Source organism: Solanum verrucosum, unplaced genomic scaffold, assembly GCF_900185275.1.
Source record: "Solanum verrucosum unplaced genomic scaffold, falcon-dt-bn FXZP01000060.1, whole genome shotgun sequence".
In the NCBI taxonomy this organism is placed as follows: domain Eukaryota; kingdom Viridiplantae; phylum Streptophyta; class Magnoliopsida; order Solanales; family Solanaceae; genus Solanum; species Solanum verrucosum.
This window is the reverse complement of record NW_026020129.1, coordinates 11,346,861-11,365,693: the sequence shown is the minus strand read 5'-3', so window position 1 is coordinate 11,365,693 and position 18,833 is coordinate 11,346,861. Positions and strand designations below refer to the sequence as shown.

At 35.0% G+C, this 18,833-nt stretch overlaps 2 protein-coding genes across 2 annotated transcripts; both read left to right on the top strand.

Annotated features, from left to right (window-relative positions):
* On the top strand, window positions 1-5,496 carry LOC125826851 (phosphatidylinositol N-acetylglucosaminyltransferase subunit A). The gene is made up of 10 exons (XM_049506194.1): window positions 1-75; window positions 186-329; window positions 573-1,145; window positions 1,252-1,406; window positions 2,950-3,040; window positions 3,154-3,270; window positions 4,105-4,208; window positions 4,751-4,841; window positions 4,942-5,109; window positions 5,261-5,496. Exons 2-9 carry the CDS (start codon window positions 210-212, stop codon window positions 5,035-5,037), a joined length of 1,347 nt encoding a protein of 448 aa, XP_049362151.1. The 5' UTR covers window positions 1-75; window positions 186-209; the 3' UTR covers window positions 5,038-5,109; window positions 5,261-5,496.
* Window positions 5,497-6,425: 929 nt separating this feature from the next.
* On the top strand, window positions 6,426-15,389 carry LOC125826845 (glutamine-dependent NAD(+) synthetase). Its single transcript, XM_049506188.1, has 14 exons — window positions 6,426-6,604; window positions 6,713-6,917; window positions 7,409-7,714; window positions 9,276-9,499; window positions 9,670-9,773; window positions 10,262-10,396; window positions 11,089-11,257; window positions 11,996-12,131; window positions 12,908-13,046; window positions 13,241-13,417; window positions 13,687-13,854; window positions 14,104-14,199; window positions 14,308-14,436; window positions 15,014-15,389. The coding sequence occupies exons 2-14, from the start codon at window positions 6,724-6,726 to the stop codon at window positions 15,230-15,232; spliced, it is 2,196 nt and encodes a 731-aa protein (XP_049362145.1). The 5' UTR covers window positions 6,426-6,604; window positions 6,713-6,723; the 3' UTR covers window positions 15,233-15,389.
* Window positions 15,390-18,833: the final 3,444 nt, after the last annotated feature.

The window sequence follows — 18,833 nt, the reverse complement described above, 5'->3', positions numbered from 1 at the left end:
TTAATGGTAGCTCTATTCAATTACAGGCTGAGGCAACAACATTAAAATCAAATAAACTTAATTGGCCAAAATAGGGTAAGTTCTATCAAGTGGATCATGCCTTACAATCTTATGTAGTATATTTATATGTTGTTTTTTTTGGCATTTTTCTTATATTGTTGTGTAAATGGTTTCTTCTGCTGCAGAAGCGTCTGTGGTGACCTGTTATCATGGGTGAACCGGAAAAACATAGAATTTTAATGGTCTCAGATTTTTTCTACCCCAATTTTGGTGGTGTGGAGAATCATATATACTATCTATCACAATGCTTGATTAAGGAAGGCCACAAGGTCAGCAACCACAGTCTCCTGTCTTAAAGTGTTCTTGATTGAATATGATTGATAAGAGATTTTTTTTTTTTGTTGCCCGTGAAGATAATCTACTTTGTCTGTACCTGGAAGGGACTTAGTTTTGATCTGCAAAGTAAAAAAAATGGCAAAAGAGAATGAAATCGAGAGTGAGATAGGAGCTTGTTTTGTTATAATCAGATACTTTTTATGAATTCATTTTTTGTTCCTTTGTATAAATTTCAGGTGGTAGTTATGACTCATGCTTATCAGAATCGTTCTGGAGTAAGATATATGACAAATGGGCTGAAAGTTTATTATGTCCCATGGAAGCCGTTTCTCATGCAAAATACATTGCCAACCTTCTTTGGAACACTTCCAATTACAAGGACAATTCTGATTAGGGAAAAGATATCACTGGTACATGGACATCAAGCCTTCTCAACCTTATGTCATGAAGCTCTAATGCATGCTCGCACCATGGGTTACAAAGTTGTATTCACAGATCATTCTCTCTATGGGTTTTCAGATGTTGGAAGTATTCACATGAATAAGGTGCTACAGTTTACTCTAGCCGATGTTACTCAGGCTATATGTGTTTCTCACACAAGTAAAGAGAATACAGTTTTAAGGTCTGGTCTGCCTCCTGAAAAGGTTTATGTTATTCCAAATGCTGTGGACACAGCCATGTTTACTCCTGCTCCAGAGCGACTCAGCAGGGATGAAATTGTTATTGTTGTGATAAGTAGGTTAGTTTATCGGAAAGGAGCAGATTTACTTGTTGAAGTGATCCCTGAAGTATGCCGTTTGCATCCCAATGTAAGTGTTCTTCACCATCATGGTCTTCATTACGAAACTAGTCTATGGAATTTGACCTTGTTTATGAATTCTAAACTTTGGCAACTTATTTGGATGCATTTCTAAGGTTCGCTTCATTGTTGGAGGAGATGGACCCAAACGAGTGCGTCTGGAAGAAATGAGGGAAAAACACTCTCTTCAAGACCGTGTTGATATGTTGGGGGCTGTCCCTCATGCTAAAGTACGGTCTGTACTAATAACTGGCCATATATTTTTGAACAGGTGCGAGACCTTTAAGAGTTATCGTGTACACCCTACAACTTATATCATTTTATACTTTGAAGTTCCTCTATTTGACATCTGTCTTAGTTTCCTTCTTAAGCAATGCTATCTTGCCTTCTGGATTAGTTTTGACAGAAAAAAAGTAGAAGAAGAGATCTTTTATGCAATAATGATCTCCATATTTTATTTAATTAGCTCAAACTCACATTCATTTTGTTGCTTGATGATTCTGTTCAGTTTCTTTTTCTTAAATTCTTTAAAACTTCTCTGCTTTTCGTTCACTGGAAATTTTAGATGCTTTTTGTCAATATTTTTCTTTCCATAGGCAGTAATTCTTTTGTTATGTGCTTTTGCAAAATTTCAATAAGATATATGACCAAAGAGGAATTTGTTGGGCATCGGCAGTGGAAAACACCTCTTCCTCTTTTTTTTTTTTTTTTTGGTGTTATGCAAAGTTTTTCCTTGTCTGGATACATAGTAAATGATGCTAGGTGCTTATTTACATACACCAAGTCTATGTTGATCCACTAATTGTGATAATTGTTTGTAATGCAAAGTTTCCCTTATTTGATACACAAAATATGTTGCTTAACTTTCACAGTTTTCTTAAAATTTATTTATTATGGTGGTGTCTAAGCCACCTTGCACACACCTCTTATCCACCAGGTATAATGCTACTTCTCACCGAAGTAGATATCGGGTACTTGTGTCTACCAAGGTGGAAATGGATGACTAGAAATCACCTTTTTGCCTATGCTAGAATTTGAATCCTGATCTCTCATGATCCATCCTAGCTTCATTGACCGCTAGGCCACACCTTGGTTGCATCAATCTGTGATAATCTACTGAAATGTGATGCTTAGTTGAATGTAGAAATCATGAACTGTAGAAGAAAACTGAAATTGGATTTCTTCAATAAGTAAGCTTTCCAAAGATGAATGCTACTGGCCAATCGTAATGTTTTTTGTTTGTACTTCCCGTGTCCATATGATTGATGGAATAGACATTTTGGAAAAGTCAGTGTAGAATTCAAACATCTTGAAGGGAAAGGATTTCTGTTGGAGAATCCATTACGGAAGTGTTATTCTCATTAAGATCATGTAGTTGATTCTGCATCCTCCTTGATTTATTTTTTTTATCAACAAAAAGAAGCTTCAAGGTGCAACATTGAGTATGTGATCTTAATAAGATAAAGGAATCAACTAGGTGGCACAATCAAAAAAACATTCTTTACATAGTTGATTTTAATATTCAGCTGCAAATGTGAGATTGAAGTATCAAAACCATGAATGATATGTGGCTCCTTAGAACTTGTCACAGCTGAGAAGCTAAATTGGATTCATCGGTTTCAACCTTTCTTCCAGAATCATCAAAAATAATAAAGAAAACATTGCAATTGCTCCCTACACATTCTTCTTCTGCAAAAGAATATCATCTGAGGATATTTAAACACGCCTGATTTGTGGTTGAACAACAACCAGTTTTCCACCTTCCCCCTTTCTAATCCTCATTTATGCTCCTGTTTCTTGCATTACTGTGCCAGTTCTTTAACAGAAGCATTTTGCATCGCTATATTGGAAGCTGCAAGTTGCGGATTATTAACAGTCAGTACACGTGTAGGAGGTGTTCCAGAGGCATGTCCATGATTCATTTCTCTTTGCTTGACTAGTTAATAATTTAACATCTCCTTGCCTCTACTTTGTAAGTTGTTCGTTGTTATTTATCATGTTTTGTACCTCTTGTCCAGGTTCTTCCAGATGATATGGTTGTTCTGGCTGCGCCAGATCCTACAACTATGGTTCACGCCATCACAAGGGCTATATATATGCTTCCTCAGATCGATCCACAAGATATGCACAATCGTGTAAGTACCACATTTCCTTTTGCTTATCCTTTTTCTTCATCTTTTCTTTTTGAGCGAGGTAGCAAGGGCTGTTTAGTTTCTACTCTCTTGAGATGTATAAATAATCTCGTATCTTAGGTGAGATCTGAAGGAAATTGAGGTTAATCCCAATCTTTCATGGATGTCTTTCAACTCAATCTCTTGACCAAAAGAAAAATATTTCCAATTTAATTCTCCCCTCCTGTAAGAGACTAAGCTTACAATGAGTTTTTGCTCTTCTTTTTGTGGAAGGGGAAGAGGACAGCTAAGCACCGGACATTTAAGATAGATTAGAAGAGTGAAGATACAGTAGTTAAAAGGGAAAGATTTGTTTGTGGTTGTTAAGTGTTCCACATTGGTGGAGGAAATGGATTGTTGTCTCCTTATATGATTTTGGGTCATTCTCATCTCTTTGAGCTAGCTTTTTGGGTTGAGTTAGGTACAAAATCTGTCCGAGCAGTCCCATTCTGATTCTTTGTTTACCCAATTTTGGGCCCCCACATTATGTTGTCTGTGCTCTAATGTCTGATCTCCTAGGAGTGAGGGGGTGCGGATGTTAAGTGTCCCATATTGGTGGAGGAATTGGGGATGTCTCCTCTTATGGTCTTGGGCAATCCTTACCTCGAGCTAGCTTTTTGGGTTGAACCAAAATCCATTTCAATCGGTGGGTTCACCTATGGTAGAATTTATGATAAAAAAGTTGCAGGGAGTTGGTTTGGGGTACAGTTTTAAACTACAATGTGAAGAAGTGTTTCTATGGGTTTGTTATCAAAAAGAATTATAGTGATCTTACTGACATTTGGTTTCTACTGCCAGATGAAAAAACTTTATAGTTGGCCGGATGTAGCCAGGAGGACAGAAATTGTTTACAACCGTGCTTTGAAATGCTCCAATCCACCTTTGCTAGATCGATTATCAAGGTATGCTACCTCTCAGAAGAAAAATGGTTTGTTAAGGTATGTCATAACCCTAGAGAAATAAATTGAGAACTGATAAAATCAATTAGTTATATGTTATTTCTCTTTTAGTAGTGAAAGACCCTCTTGTTGTTGTATAGAATCTTAAATAAATATTGCTTAAGCAATAAAACGTGGGTTTTTAGTTTTCTTCTTTGGGCCTAATTTGTGGTACAAGTAAAATCAGATAACTGTATTGCAACGTCAATTTCTCTGGATTTTATTATCCTCCTTTTGATGTCCTAGCTTGTGCATACACAAGGTTTACATGACACCTTCTAGGCCTTCAAGCAACTGAACATGATTGTTTTTGGTCCTTTGGTGCCCTCAGACTGGGGGGAGCTTGCATCCTAGATTCAGTGCTCGACCTTGTAGGACTTAAGGCGGTTGAACATTCATTTCGGGTTGCCATCTGTATCGTTTATTAAGCAGTGATTGGCCATATAGAGTTTGCACATGAATAAATGTTTCTTGCAGTTGATTAAACTTCCAAGTTAATTTTCCAGGTACCTTACTTGTGGCACTTGGGCCGGGAAAATATTTTGCATAGTTATGATAGTTAATTTTTTGCTCTGGCGTCTCTTGCAACTATGGAAGGTAAGTTCCTCACTCGGATGTACTGGCAAATTCTTTTGGTTTTGTATTGCAAATTCTTTTTTCCTAATAGACCTACATTCTTTTTGTTGATATCGATAAGCCTGACAAGGACATTGAGGTGGTACCTGATATTCAAGTTCCAAAGTTCCAACATGAGGAGACACCATTTGGTTCCAGGAAGGAAGAAAGCTTTTGATTCCGGTGCTTCACCCATCGGTGCAGCTCAGGGTTATTTACTATTCAAACACAATGTGGAATTAGGATTCAGGTAAAGTGTTTTACATAGTACATCTTTCTTGAACTATTTTTCTTATCAATTCATTTCCTCCGACTCCTATTCCTCAAACTACTTGATCCTTCAAATCACTAAAAATACTGAAACATGAATTTTAAATCTGAGTTTCATTTTTCTGTGTTAGACAAACAACAACAGGTTACATAGGAAAAAGTGGTTTTCAGAATGGTTTGGATCTGGGGTTTGATTGCCACCAAGAAAGATTTTTGGAGATATAGGAACCTATGACATGTTCAATTGGTTCGTATTTGGCGCAGTAGCATCCAAGACTTCCCCTAAAGCATGAACAGATCAAATTCATTAACATGCCATTGTTAATATAAGTCACTGGGGATGATGCCACCGGCCACGGCTGTGAACTACACAACCTGGATCATTGTAGGTTTCTTGTCAGGTTACGTTTATAGATTTATGCCAGTTCTGTGGCATTTAAAGGAGTTCTTCTGTGTATGTGCTTGGGCTTGGAGAACATAGGGTTACCCAGTTTAGTAGACTGTGTTGTGAAGAAGAACCAAAATTTTTACTTCTACTGATTTTCATGTGAATTATGTTCAAACATGCTACTTACTTTTATTTTATTTCTTAAAAAAAAATCTAAATCTAGTCCACTGTCAAAACTCAAATTCATAATTCAGATTCCTTGATATCTACTTTCGGTTGTAAAATCGACTATAAGAAGATTAACTGGCACCCTTAGTACGTAACGTAAGTAATAAAAATGGACAGCTAGACAAAACTGTAACGATGAGTGACTGCAAAGAAATTTGTCACATAAATTGGGATGCTGAGTATTAATTAGATTGAAAAGATATCTTAGTCTAGATATATGCCACATTGACTCGTCGTCTTTAAAATACCAACCAAAAAATAAAGTCACCCTTTGGTTCCAAAATAAATACCAAACAAACAAAATCTTAATTCTTGTATGTCAATTCATCTGCCGAAATTTATGTTAAGAGTTACTTATATTCATCAGTCCAATAGAATTCTTTTTAATTCACATATTTAAAATTTTAAAAAGCTTATCATTAAAATATCTTCTTATATCAAAAAATATTATTGGTCAAGCTTCTTCCGAAATGTTTACCATCGTGATTTTTTTTATCTCATTGGTTAATGAATCCAAATCCAACCTCATATACTTTTGAGTTCAATAGGAAAAATTCCACAACACAAAATTGTATGTATTGCCCTTAAAATACTCATTTTAAACATTTACCTTTAAAATAGTCTGATTTTTATTTTTTGTACTTTCATAACTAAAGTATTGTCTAGTGGGACGGACATACACAAGTTGTTTAGGAACTGAAGTTAATATTTTTATTTTATTTTTTAAAAAGAACCTTTTACCCATTTATCACCCTAAAAATTGGACAAGAAAATCAAGAATTGGTGTGGTGAGTGGGGAGTTGGACGTGACAAATACTCAAATATCTCCCAAGACTAGGGACTTCCAACCCTTCAAACGGTGCGTCAAACTCCAATCAAATTTCTAATATTTTTTGTATTGCAAAATCTATAAATTGCAGCAAGAAGTGAATTTGTTTATATACAGTTTGAATTTTTTTTATTACAGAGAAATTGAAGATGAGGCTATTGAACGTAGCTACGTGTAATTTGAACCAATGGGCTATGGATTTCGACTGCAATTTGAGCAACATTAAGCAATCTGTTGCGGAGGCTAAAGCTGCTGGAGCTATGATCAGGCTTGGACCAGAGCTTGAAATCGCTGGATATGGTTGTGAGGATCATTTTTTAGAACTCGATACTGTTGCTCATGCGTAAGTTTTTTTTTTCCTTTGCTGAAATTGATGAATAAGAAGCGTTTTCGGTTATAAAAATGCAAGCTTTATATGAATTAGCTTACACAATTCAGTAGGGGTAGTTTAATGGCCCGTTTGGTGTATTTGAAAAATGTAATTTTTGTTTTCAAGGTGAAAAATGGTGTAAATTGGAGTTTGGAGTTTGAGTATGAATACAAATTGTGTTATTTTTTAAATTTTGTGAGTGATTTGGAGTGGAGAAAGTGAAAAGGACTTATTTGTGTTCTTCAAATTTCACAAAAATTGAATTCTGGAATTTTATGGCCGAACATGATTTCCAGAATTCACTTCCAGAAAAAAAAAAGTAAACATATGCATGGCCAAATTCCCACATAGATTAGAAACAGATATGATGTGTTTGTGTCTCACTGAACAGAATACTTTCAGCTCAGTGAGGAAATCAAATTACCATTTGAGCTCTTTCCCCTAATGTCTTCACAAACTTGCAGGTGGGAATGCTTAAAAGAATTACTGTTAGGAGATTGGACTGATGGGATATTATGTAGCTTCGGTATGCCTGTTATCAAAGATTCAGAACGATACAACTGTCAAGTGTTGTGCCTAAACAGAAAAATAATCATGATAAGGCCAAAGATGTGGCTAGCAAATGATGGCAACTATCGAGAACTTCGATGGTTTACAGCATGGAAATCAAAAGATCACCTTGAGGACTTCCATCTCCCAAGTGAAGTTTCAGATGTTTTGTCTCAGACAACAGTACCTTTTGGTTATGGCTATGTCCAGTTTCTAGACACGTATGTTACTGTGCTCACATTCATTATTACACGTTCATTGTATTTGTTTTTTAGATATTGTTTTGCTTTTCTGCCTCTCTTTCTCTTGCTTGCTGTGGATTGGGCGACTTGAAAACAGAATTTATGTGTCTTCTTGGTTGCTTAGTTTATGGTGATGGTCTGTCTACACTTGGCCTACTTGATCTACAAGAGAATTTAATTCCTCTATTTAGTATTATTTGATCCAGATGTCGTTTAAGGAACCTATCTTTCCTGGTCATTCAATATTAGAAAGCTTTGTGAATAACAAACAAACTATGAGTTGAAGACTGAAAAGTAGTCATATATAGAATTGCAGTGTTATGTTGCGAAACTCATGTTTTTAGAATTTACTTGTATTAAGTTGGGTGACTAAAATTTAGCATTGAAGTTGGAAAAAACATATTTGTGAAGGCACTAAATTTTCAAAACTTGTCACTTTAGCTCGTAATGTGCATAGTTTTGGTGATCCAGTTTTTGCCTAAACCAAAACACATCTATATTTAAGAAACATAAAATTAAAAAGCAAAAACAATTCAAGAGTGTTAAAGAACGGTCCTTTTTGCTTTTTGGTTCTAGTTCAATGTATTTGGGTTTTTTTGTATTTCACTTAATCATTTTATATTAAAAAAATTCTCCTCTAGCATAACATCTTTTTTGGAAGTGAGTGTCTGGACAAAACATAAAGACCAGCTAGTTTAATAGGCGATGCGCTAAATATTACCTATCATTGAACATATACTTTAGATATATATTTCTTCTTACCATGAAAAATTGGAAACATTCTGAGAAAGGTAGACCAAACTTTGAAAGATCAAGAAACCATGAAAACATTCTGAAAAAGGTAGACCATACCTTGAATTAGACACGAAACAACTTATAAGAGATTAAACTATATAATCTCTATTTCTTCTTATCATTAGATGGGGATAATTGTTCAGGATTATCCTTTCATAACCAGTTTTTTGAAGTGTATGTACAGAACATTCTAAGTTTGTTTATAACATTAATCATTTCATCAGCTAGAGTATAGAAGTCACTTAGAAAGGAGCTATACTTCAGCATCCACAAAATTTCAGCCCCATTTTGTAGACTAGTGATTTTGGTGTCAGTCTTTCTGTATGGTTTCCATAGTGGTTGAGAAACTGCTACTTCACCAAGTTTAATCTCTGTAAACACTTCTACGATTTGAAATATTAACAATGACATAAGTTGAAGGATTTTAGTTAGTAACTCAACATTATGTTATCTTTTGAATAGTTTTGTGAAACTTCTTTATTTTGGCAAAGCAAAAAAAGGAAGAAGATAAAATTCTTGATTACCATGTGCTCATCTGGCAAAGGAAAATTGGAATAAGAGAAACAAAAATGAAAATTCTCTGCCTAGCCTAAATTCTTCTTTGTGGCGACATGTCATGGGAGATTCACAGTCCCGAACTTAGCAATCAAACAAATCATGTGTGTGTAATAATAGATAAGTTGCAGCTTATCGACTTTACCACCATTTTATATGGTTTTAAGCTTCGTTTTAATGTTGCTTTCAGAGCTGTTGCAGTTGAAGTTTGTGAAGAACTTTTTACTCCTCAACCTCCTCATGCTGAGCTTGCATTGAATGGTGTTGAAGTGTTTATGAATGCAAGTGGAAGTCATCATCAATTACGAAAGCTTGATCTTCGCAATCGTGCTTTTATAAGTGCCACACATACTCGAGGGGGAGTTTACATGTACAGTAATCACCAAGGATGCGATGGTGGTCGTCTCTATTATGGTAGCAAGCCTGTTTTTTGTCCTCGCAATAATCAACCATATTAGTAATCTATATAAGCTGTATTTCTTAGCTTAGGTGATATGAAGATAAATTGTGTTTAACTCACTTTGGTAACCGGTTTCAGCAGTTTTATTATGATCGGGTATTCATTATTCATTTACCTTTGGCAGATGGATGTTCTTGTGTTGTTGTAAATGGAGATATGGTAGCACAAGGTTCACAATTTTCTTTGAAGGATGTTGAAATGGTTTTTGCTCAAATTGATCTAGATGCGGTATGTTAGAATTATTTTGAACTCAATATCTAAAAAATTTGTTATATAATATCATTAACTTGTTCCTCTTTTGCGAATTGGTAAGTGGATGCCCAAGTCTTTTGCAGTTACCAAACTAATGCCAACAAATTGGATCAGATTATGGTGTAAATAATAATCCGACTCAACTTTGTAATCTGCATGTATTAATTGATCATCCGTGTTTTTTAGTACTGATTCCACATTGTTCTAGCTCAACTAATTCAAGGAAAACCATTACATTTTGATATGCCTCCAACTCAAGAGCCAAATCTTGATGTAGAGATTGTTTTATTGAAAGAAATAACACAATGTAGTGGTATGAACTTCAGCATATTTTGCATTTTGTGGAGGCTTCATTGATGTATGTATAATTGTGTGAAATCTTTTGCTGCTGAGATCTCTGATGTTTTTATTTAGTTATCCACTTAGTTAAATGACAATGGTTCTTACTTCCCCTTTTGTACCAGGTTGCAAGTCTCAGATCATCTATCAGTAGCTTTCAAGAGCAAGCAAGTTGTAAAGCTAAAGTTTCCAAAGTATTTGTGCCTTACAAGCTTTGCCAACCTTTTAACCTCCTAATGTCACTTTCAAGTCCACTCAAGGTAAGTTGTTGTGTAAGGTCAATGGTTTTGAAAACCAACACATGTTCTTGTAATGACTAATCCCCGTAGTTTTTCTTGTTTAAGTAGCTCTTCTGAGTCAAAACCTTATGCGCCAGCCCCTTCCCCCATTTCCATAGAAAGATTTTGTTGTACTCCTAGTCACAAGAAGCTGTCATGTAGGTCTTCCTAATGGATTTTTTGCTTATGTTAAGATACTGGTGGACTGAACTCTTAGGAGCCATTAGTTTATGTCTCTCAGTAGAAAGAGGGTCTTTCTATATGAAGGATGACTTGTTCATACTTCCTCTCTCTCCTTTCCTCCTGCCTCTGTGTGTATGGGGGGGGGGGGGGGGGGATGGAGGTTTTAATTTTCTGATCATTTCCATTTCTATTGATCTCTGATCACATGATTCTATTCAATTGAGTCATTCAATCTGAAGTTATTCCACAACCTTGGCCAAAATTAAAAAAATGGGTCCATCCATATACTGAAAAAAACTGGGTTAAACTTCCATCTAGTTCTTTCTTGAATGTAGCGAAGCATCTTATATTTCAGCTTTTTATATACTACATTTAGTTCTATCTTCTTTTGAGTTTTGTTGCATCTTAAGCCATTTGTTTTGTGTGTAATGTCTTGTGGATTCTTCCGTTGCTTGATTAAGTTGGCTTAGTGAACTGCATTCTTTTTCCAGATAAGATACCACTCTCCTGAGGAGGAAATAGCACTTGGACCTGCTTGCTGGCTGTGGGATTATCTAAGAAGAAGTGGTGCATCTGGTTTTCTGCTTCCCCTTTCTGGTGGTGCTGATAGTTCCTCCGTTGCTGCTATAGTTGGTTCAATGTGCCAGCTTGTAGTAAAAGGTTTATTAAACTCACTGCCCTTCTAAACATATATATTGTTGTGTTCTAGCTATTTTCCTGTATTTGTAGCTAGTTTTTGACATTCGTATTGTCGTCATAGTACATAGGTTTTTCCAGAGTTTCAGAGTGCAGGATGAAAATGCAGTTGTATGTTTCCCTATTCCCTATAGCCGGTTGAACCTTCTACTAGTTTCCTACGTGAACTAATAGCCCCCGGTGGAAAATGATAGATAATTCTTGTGCTGTTTGATTACTTAAATTATTACCTGGATCTAAATTTGATGATTTCTTCTCTAAAAAAGTGAGAGCATGGAGTTCATTTTTTGGTAAAGTACAAATTTCTTAAGAATGATCATTCACTTATAGGATCTTAGGATTTGACTTCCCGTGGCGTTGCTGAACTGAAAATGCTACGACATAGCCAAATTTAGGAGGATCCTTGATTTATCGTATTCGTGGTCAAGGTTCTATTTCTGCTACAGATCAGCTATTTTCCGTCTAATGTTCTAGAGCTGGCAAGTATTTTGTATGAGCGATCTTATTATTTGTGCATGTTCTCCAATGCACGTACTATGTCTTCATTTAGGTTGTGCTGACTGATAAATTGCATCATGCTGCTAGTAATGTCTATTTCAACATTTTAGTTCAAGGTAAATAGCATGAGCAGCATGTCTGAAGATAAGCAGACTATTGAGTTTTGTTTTCTTTATAAGTCAATTATAACTGATGTCAATGCAGAAATTGCAAACGGTGACAAGCAGATAAAAACAGATGCTATCCGAATTGGCCATTACACTGATGGTCAGTTTCCAACAGATAGCAAAGAATTTGCTAAGCGCATTTTTTACACTGTTTTTATGGGATCTGAAAATAGGTAAGAATGTCAGCAAGTCCCATTATTCTGTCCTTCTCAGATTTTCTGTTCTGTTCTGATCTATATGTATTCTCTGGTTCCTTAATTGGCATGGAATTGATACTCCAAGTAATAAATAACTCCTTTATAACTGCTTTGCTAATTTTCAGTTGGAATTTTTTTTATTTGCCTGGCCTTGGACAGCATACTTCTGGTTCAGAACTGGGAGCCTTTTTAGTACAACAGCAACATACCCAGTGTAGTCCCACAAGTGGGGTCCGGGGAGCCTTTTAGTAATCTTAATAAATGTAGGAAATTGAACTTCACAAATATGAGAATTTGGGTCATCATGAACTCTTGGCTGGACTCACTGTCGTGCTACTGCCTGCTAAAGCTAAGCTTATACCCCTCCTTAGGAATTCTAGGGGTCAACCCTACCTATGATTCGTTCTCAAATGACATTTATTCTCTAACATCAAGGGACTCAGTAGCAATCTGAGAACTACATATTCCCATGAGTCTAATGACACCTTTGCTTTGAACTTTAAGGATCTTGCATGTTTTACTTGTATATGGTGAAGTAAATTAGTGCGAGAATGAACATCCCCAACTGACGCAGATGATCAAATAAAAGATTTCAGGCCTTTTCTATTGATTCATAGATGTCTTCTTCAATAGAGCGTCTCTTCTGGAGAATACTAACACTGTTCTTTCCAGAACTCTCTGTTTGAAAAATGATCTATTTGAATTTGTTATTGAGCCAAACTTGTGTTGTTGATAGTGTATGCATATGACAGTTCAGAAGCCACAACAACTCGGGCAAAGGTGTTGGCTGATGAGGTAGGATCATGGCATCTTAACGTGAGCATCAATGGAGTGGTCTCTTCACTAATCTCTCTGTTTCAAACACTCACTGGAAAGCGTCCACGCTATAAGGTAGAAAAGTTTGAAATAAATTTTACCATTATCTAGTCTATTTGCTTTTATGTGTTCGCTCAACTGAAGGGAAACCCTTAACCTCATGTTGTGTGGTCAACTAATAGTTGGTTGGACCAAGAGAAACCATGTCTGGAATAAAGACTAAGCTATTGCTTTACAGTGCAATCTTGACCTGTTTATTTTGTCTGCAGGTAGATGGGGGATCAAACATTGAAAATTTAGGGTTGCAAAACATTCAAGCTCGGGTCCGAATGGTCCTGGCATTCATGTTAGCATCTCTGCTGCCATGGGTCCATAACAAACCTGGGTTTTATCTGGTTTTGGGTAGCTCCAATGTGGATGAAGGATTACGTGGTTACTTAACAAAGGTAGAAGCAAATTTTGTTGTTTGAAATATTGTGTCACTATTAACCGCATTCATCCTATAATAGCATCTTGTTAACCGAGGATTTAGGGGTAACTACTACTGTAGTGCTGTTTGAATTGATTTGTGGCTGTCTTGAACTCTCCTTGTATTTTTTTTCTATGCTTGGAGCATGTCAATAAACAGATAGTAACAAATTGGATTCATGGTTTTCCTTTAGCTGATCTCTCTTTTCTCCAACACATATCCTGGTGATAACTGTCTATCTTGCAGTATGATTGTAGTTCAGCAGATATAAATCCAATTGGAAGTATCAGTAAGATGGATCTTCGAACATTTCTGAAATGGGCTGCCGTTCATCTTGGCTACTCATCCCTGGCAGAGATTGAAGCTGCACCGCCCACTGCTGAATTGGAGCCTATACGTGCGAATTACAGTCAGGTATCTGATTTAGTTTACTGCCAATTTCAGCTTTTATGATGTTTTTTCTAGTAATGCAGGTGTGACCATTATTTCCTGTTTCTGGTATTTTCTCATCCTTCCATTTGGGAGAGTTCTCACCCCTAGATTCTATAATTTTCGCATGAAAGTTCTTGATTCTCTTTTAACTTAATATGTGGAGTTCGGTTATGTATGAAGAAGTGATCAAGCGCAATTAGAAGTTTTCACATTACAATATTTGTTTAACAGATGGATGAAGTGGATATGGGTATGACCTATGAAGAACTTTCAGTGTACGGAAGGTTGCGCAAGATTTTCCGCTGTGGACCTCTATCAATGTTTAAGGTTTGTCCTGTTCATTCTGTAAGACATTATAGAATCAGACTTGTTATAGGACCTTTTCTTCCACATATTTTTGTAGTCCTTGACAAGTACTGAATGATCATATTGCAGAATTTGTGTTACAAATGGGGTACAAAGTTGACGCCTGCAGAGGTGGCTGACAAAGTGAAATACTTCTTTAAATACTATTCCATCAATAGACACAAGATGACTGTCATGACGCCTTCATATCATGCTGAGGTACTTCACTTCTATGTTGGATCCATTACTTGCATTGAAGTATCTGTCTAGTATTGTTAGAATAGTCCCACATTAAAGTTACTAGCTAGTCACCGCTTTGATTGTTAGAGCTCACGTCACACCACACCAATAGAATCGTAAGCTTTCTTCTTCGCGGTTCATAAGAAAGTGGGCAAAAAGAAAAAAGAGGGGAAAAAAGAATTAAAGTTTGCAGATGGGGTAAGGCCTTTTATATGGTTGTGGACAATCCTCGCCTCATGAGATGGCTTTTAGGCACCTCATGGATACCTCAAACATATGCAGAAAGTCTGCAAATGCTCGTATGGGATACTTATATATCCATGCAACTTAAACCATTTGAGTACTTTTGTTCTGTTTGTTTCATTAGAGAAGCATCATCATCATCTACATCTCAATCGCAACCAAGTTGAATTCGCCTATACGAGTTTTCACTTACTATATCACTCCGTTTAAGTTCATCTTAGACCGTCATTACACACAGTAGAATAAAAATAAAACAGTCATATAATCTGTGGATGTTTCAGTAGACAAGCATATGACTTTTTTCATATTGCAGAGTTATTCACCCGAGGACAATAGGTTTGATCTGCGCCAGTTCCTGTACAATGTCCGATGGCCTTATCAGTTTCGCAAGATTGATGAACTTGTGAACGAGCTAGATGGTGATAAAGTTGCTCTTATAAAATCGACTGACGGGGAAAATGTGAACGTTACAGCTGATGGTGGGATGGGTGTTGTGGCCGCAGGCTCGGGTGATCCAAGAGCTGGCTTCTAATACTAACTTACACAGTTTAGCTCATAATGCAGCTGATAAGGAGATACAGGATTTCCAAATGTTTTCTCAGTCTTTCAGATAGTCTAATTTACTCTTTACTTATTTAAGAAAATCAGTTCAACATTTTTTTCAATAATGAAAACCCCTTCATTTGTGATCTGTTGTATAAACAAGAAATTATATTTTGAGATAAAATTTATCCTGATTATAAGTAATTTTATTAACTAAATATACGATAGGTTTACTCTCATATTTTATATCGAAATAATCCAACTCCGACCAAACTTAAGCTAACTTTAGCAACAAGGTTTTGGAATTCTAAATTTGACTTTTATATCCTAATTTAATACTAAGGATAGTATGAGGTAGGGTATTAGGAGGCTAACCTCCTCCTTTTACCTCTCCTCATTATCTATGTGGTATTATTTGTTTTATTTCATTTATTTTGTACTAGGTAATTTATCCGCGCAAAGTGCGGACATAAATAATTTTTCTAAACTTTTGAACAACTTTTTCAATAATCGACTGTTATAAGAAAAAAAAAATTAGTAGGTTTTAAAAACATTCAACAGAAATTAAATGATTTGACATTATCACATATCTAAATAATTGTAAATATATATTGAATGATTAAAAATATCTTGAGATCTAATCATTTTTATCTTTTACATAATTTATCATAATATATGTTTGATGATATAATTGTGTTGTTAAAACTAAGTGATGTTTTTATGTAGCGATTAAACATATTTTTTTCTATTTTTTGTACATGAAAAATATAGAATCTGATAATTTTATGGTTAGAATAACTCCTTGTGAAAAAAAAATTTATGCAAAAGTTTTCGATAATCAATATTAGTTATAAATAAGTTAAGACCGTTAAAAATGTACACCACAACAACATAAATAATTTTTTTTAGAGACAATCTACTTGTCTGAGATTAAACATTCACTACTTTTCGTTATTATTACTTTGTTACTCTAACAAAATTTATAGAAGGAAAAAAATTAATTTGAAACAATAACAAAATAATATTGTTGACCCTTTTAGAAATTCATTATTTATTAAATTGCTGCTTTGAAGGCCCTTCTAGATACTTCATCAATGCAACTTTACACTTTTTCAGAAATATTTATGTATAATTGTTGCATTATGAAAGTACAAGTAGATCAAAATATTGGATTCTAGACTCATGTTAAAGAAATATTCTTAAACATTAAAAACTTAAAAATGAGTTTAACCTAAATAACTCAAATGCTCAACAATAACTTGGGACATAAAGGACAACAAATCTATGTTAATAGACATATCTTTTGTAGCTTAACATATTACTTTTATTTAGAGCAGGTTTTGTTTCATATTCTTCAAATTAAGCTTGCCGAAAATAGTCATAACTTACACAAAAAATATTAGAAGAGGCTGAAAGTTTTGTCCAAGTGGGATCTTGTCACTAAAAACAAACTATTAGTGGCGACTATTAACGGTATTAGGAGCGACTAATTTTGCCACTAAAACATTCTTTTAGTGGCAACTATTATAGGCATTACCAGCGACTATTGTTGCCACTAAAACATACTTTTAGTGGCGCCTATTATATCTATTAGCAGCGACTTTGTTGCTACTAAAACATACTTTTACTGACGACTATTATGGGCATTAGCAGCGACTATTGTTGCTACTAAAAACATACATTTAGTGGCCACTATTATAGGCATTAGCATCGACTAGTGTTGCCACTAAACAATACTTTTAGTGGCGCCTAGCTATTAGCAGCGACTGTTGTTGCCACTAAAACATACTTTTAGTGGCGACTATTATTGGCATTAGCATCGACTGTTGTTGCTACTAAAAACATACATTAGTGGCAACTATTATAGGCATTAGCAGCGACTCATATTGCCACTAAAACATACTTTTAGTGGCAATTATTTTAGGCATTAGCAGCGACTGTTGTTGCCACTAAAACATACTTTTAGTGGCGACTATTATAGGCATTAGCATCGACTGTTGTTGCTATTAAAAACAGACTTTTAGTGTCAACTATTATATGCATTAGCAGCGACTAAAACATACTTTTAGTGGCGTTTAATATAGGCATTGACACATTTAATGTTGCCACTAAAAAATACTTTTAGTGGCGACTATTATAAGCATTAACAGCCACTAATGTTGCCACTAAAACATTCATTTAGTGGCTACTATTATAAGTATTAGCAGCGATTAATGTATAAATTTAATGGCGACTATTATAAGTATTAGCAGCGACAAATGTAAAACATTCTTTAGTGGCGAGCGTTATAGGTATTAACGGCGATTAATCTTGTCACTAAAACAAACTATTAGTGGCGACTATTATAGGTAATAGCAGCGACTATTGTTGCCAACCAAAACATTCTTTTATATATATACTAGTAAAATTACCCGCGACTCGCGTAGAAATTCAATGTTACGAAATTTATAAAATAATACTTATAACCTATTAGTCATTTAAAGCAAAACACTACAAAGGAAGTGATAATTATAACATCTTATCATTTATCTTTCAATTAATCATCTTTTATTTGATTTTATAATTTATCTTTTTGCTTCCAGGAAGTGTTAGGGAAAGGGGCGTTCAGCCACTTGACTCTAAGGAAAGGGGCCTTGTCGGCCACAACTTGCTGACGACGGAACACATCGTTAATTAAAAGGTCATTGCCTTGGACTTAGTTGGAAAGGTAGGTGTTCGGCATGTCCCTTGCTTGCGAACTTCTTTAGTAGGGCGGAGGTGCCATTCCTCACGTTTACCATTGTCGCCAGACTTCACTCTTTCAACACTTGTATACAATTCGATTTTGAGGAATCAAATGCATCAACCGGTAATATTAAATATTCTAATAAATAAATAATCATTGGTGTAAAGATAAATAAATTGTAAAAGGTTGAAAAAAGTGAACAAATATTCTAATTCTAACGTGTAGAAAGTTCAGCACTATTTATTGTTTTACAAATATCATTTTAAAGTTTCCATTTAAATGTATCATAAGTAATTATTAAAATGAAAATTAAAGGAAAAATGTATCATATTGGACAACAATTCAACTTATTATATATACTTGAAACGGAAAAATATTACACAAAACTATTCAATTTGTTTGGGTATGTTTTAAAAATCAACATACCAAAGTGATAAAGTTCGATTTGAAACTACACTTCTATTCCAATCACAGTGTCAAAAACACATCTATTACTTCAAGAAAAGTATTTACAACTTGCAGTAAACTTGAGAAATTTGTCCATACTTCATATTGAATATGAGCAATTAATTTATTGTGTAGTTATCTATTTCTTTGGGATTAAAAGATGTTGTAGTCTAGTCATATTCCTCTATAGGTCATCCGGCACATCCTTGAACTTATGTCAAAAGTTTATTAATTTTTGTCTTATTTTCCTGATTCACTTCACAGATTAATGTGTGATAAAGTTTTTAAGATCTTTATGCGTTTACAATGACATATCAAATTTGAATTTTGTCTTCAAGATATAGTAGTACAGGTCTTTAAGGAATTCTTTTACTCTACTTTCAACAATTTTAGTAGAGAAAACTTGCATGAATACTCA

What these genes read in the sequence shown, in the direction of transcription:
- LOC125826851 (XM_049506194.1), top strand. Translation starts at nt 210, where the DNA reads ATGGGTGAACCGGAAAAACATAGAATTTTAATGGTCTCAGATTTTTTC. An exon ending in CACAAGATATGCACAATCGT is followed by an intron (nt 3,271 to 4,104) that starts GTAAGTACCACA and finishes TTCTACTGCCAG; the next exon opens with ATGAAAAAACTTTATAGTTG. An exon ending in TTGCTAGATCGATTATCAAG is followed by an intron (nt 4,209 to 4,750) that starts GTATGCTACCTC and finishes TTAATTTTCCAG; the next exon opens with GTACCTTACTTGTGGCACTT.
- LOC125826845 (XM_049506188.1), top strand. Translation starts at nt 6,724, where the DNA reads ATGAGGCTATTGAACGTAGCTACGTGTAATTTGAACCAATGGGCTATG. An exon ending in GAAAGCGTCCACGCTATAAG is followed by an intron (nt 13,047 to 13,240) that starts GTAGAAAAGTTT and finishes TTTTGTCTGCAG; the next exon opens with GTAGATGGGGGATCAAACAT. An exon ending in GACCTCTATCAATGTTTAAG is followed by an intron (nt 14,200 to 14,307) that starts GTTTGTCCTGTT and finishes ATCATATTGCAG; the next exon opens with AATTTGTGTTACAAATGGGG.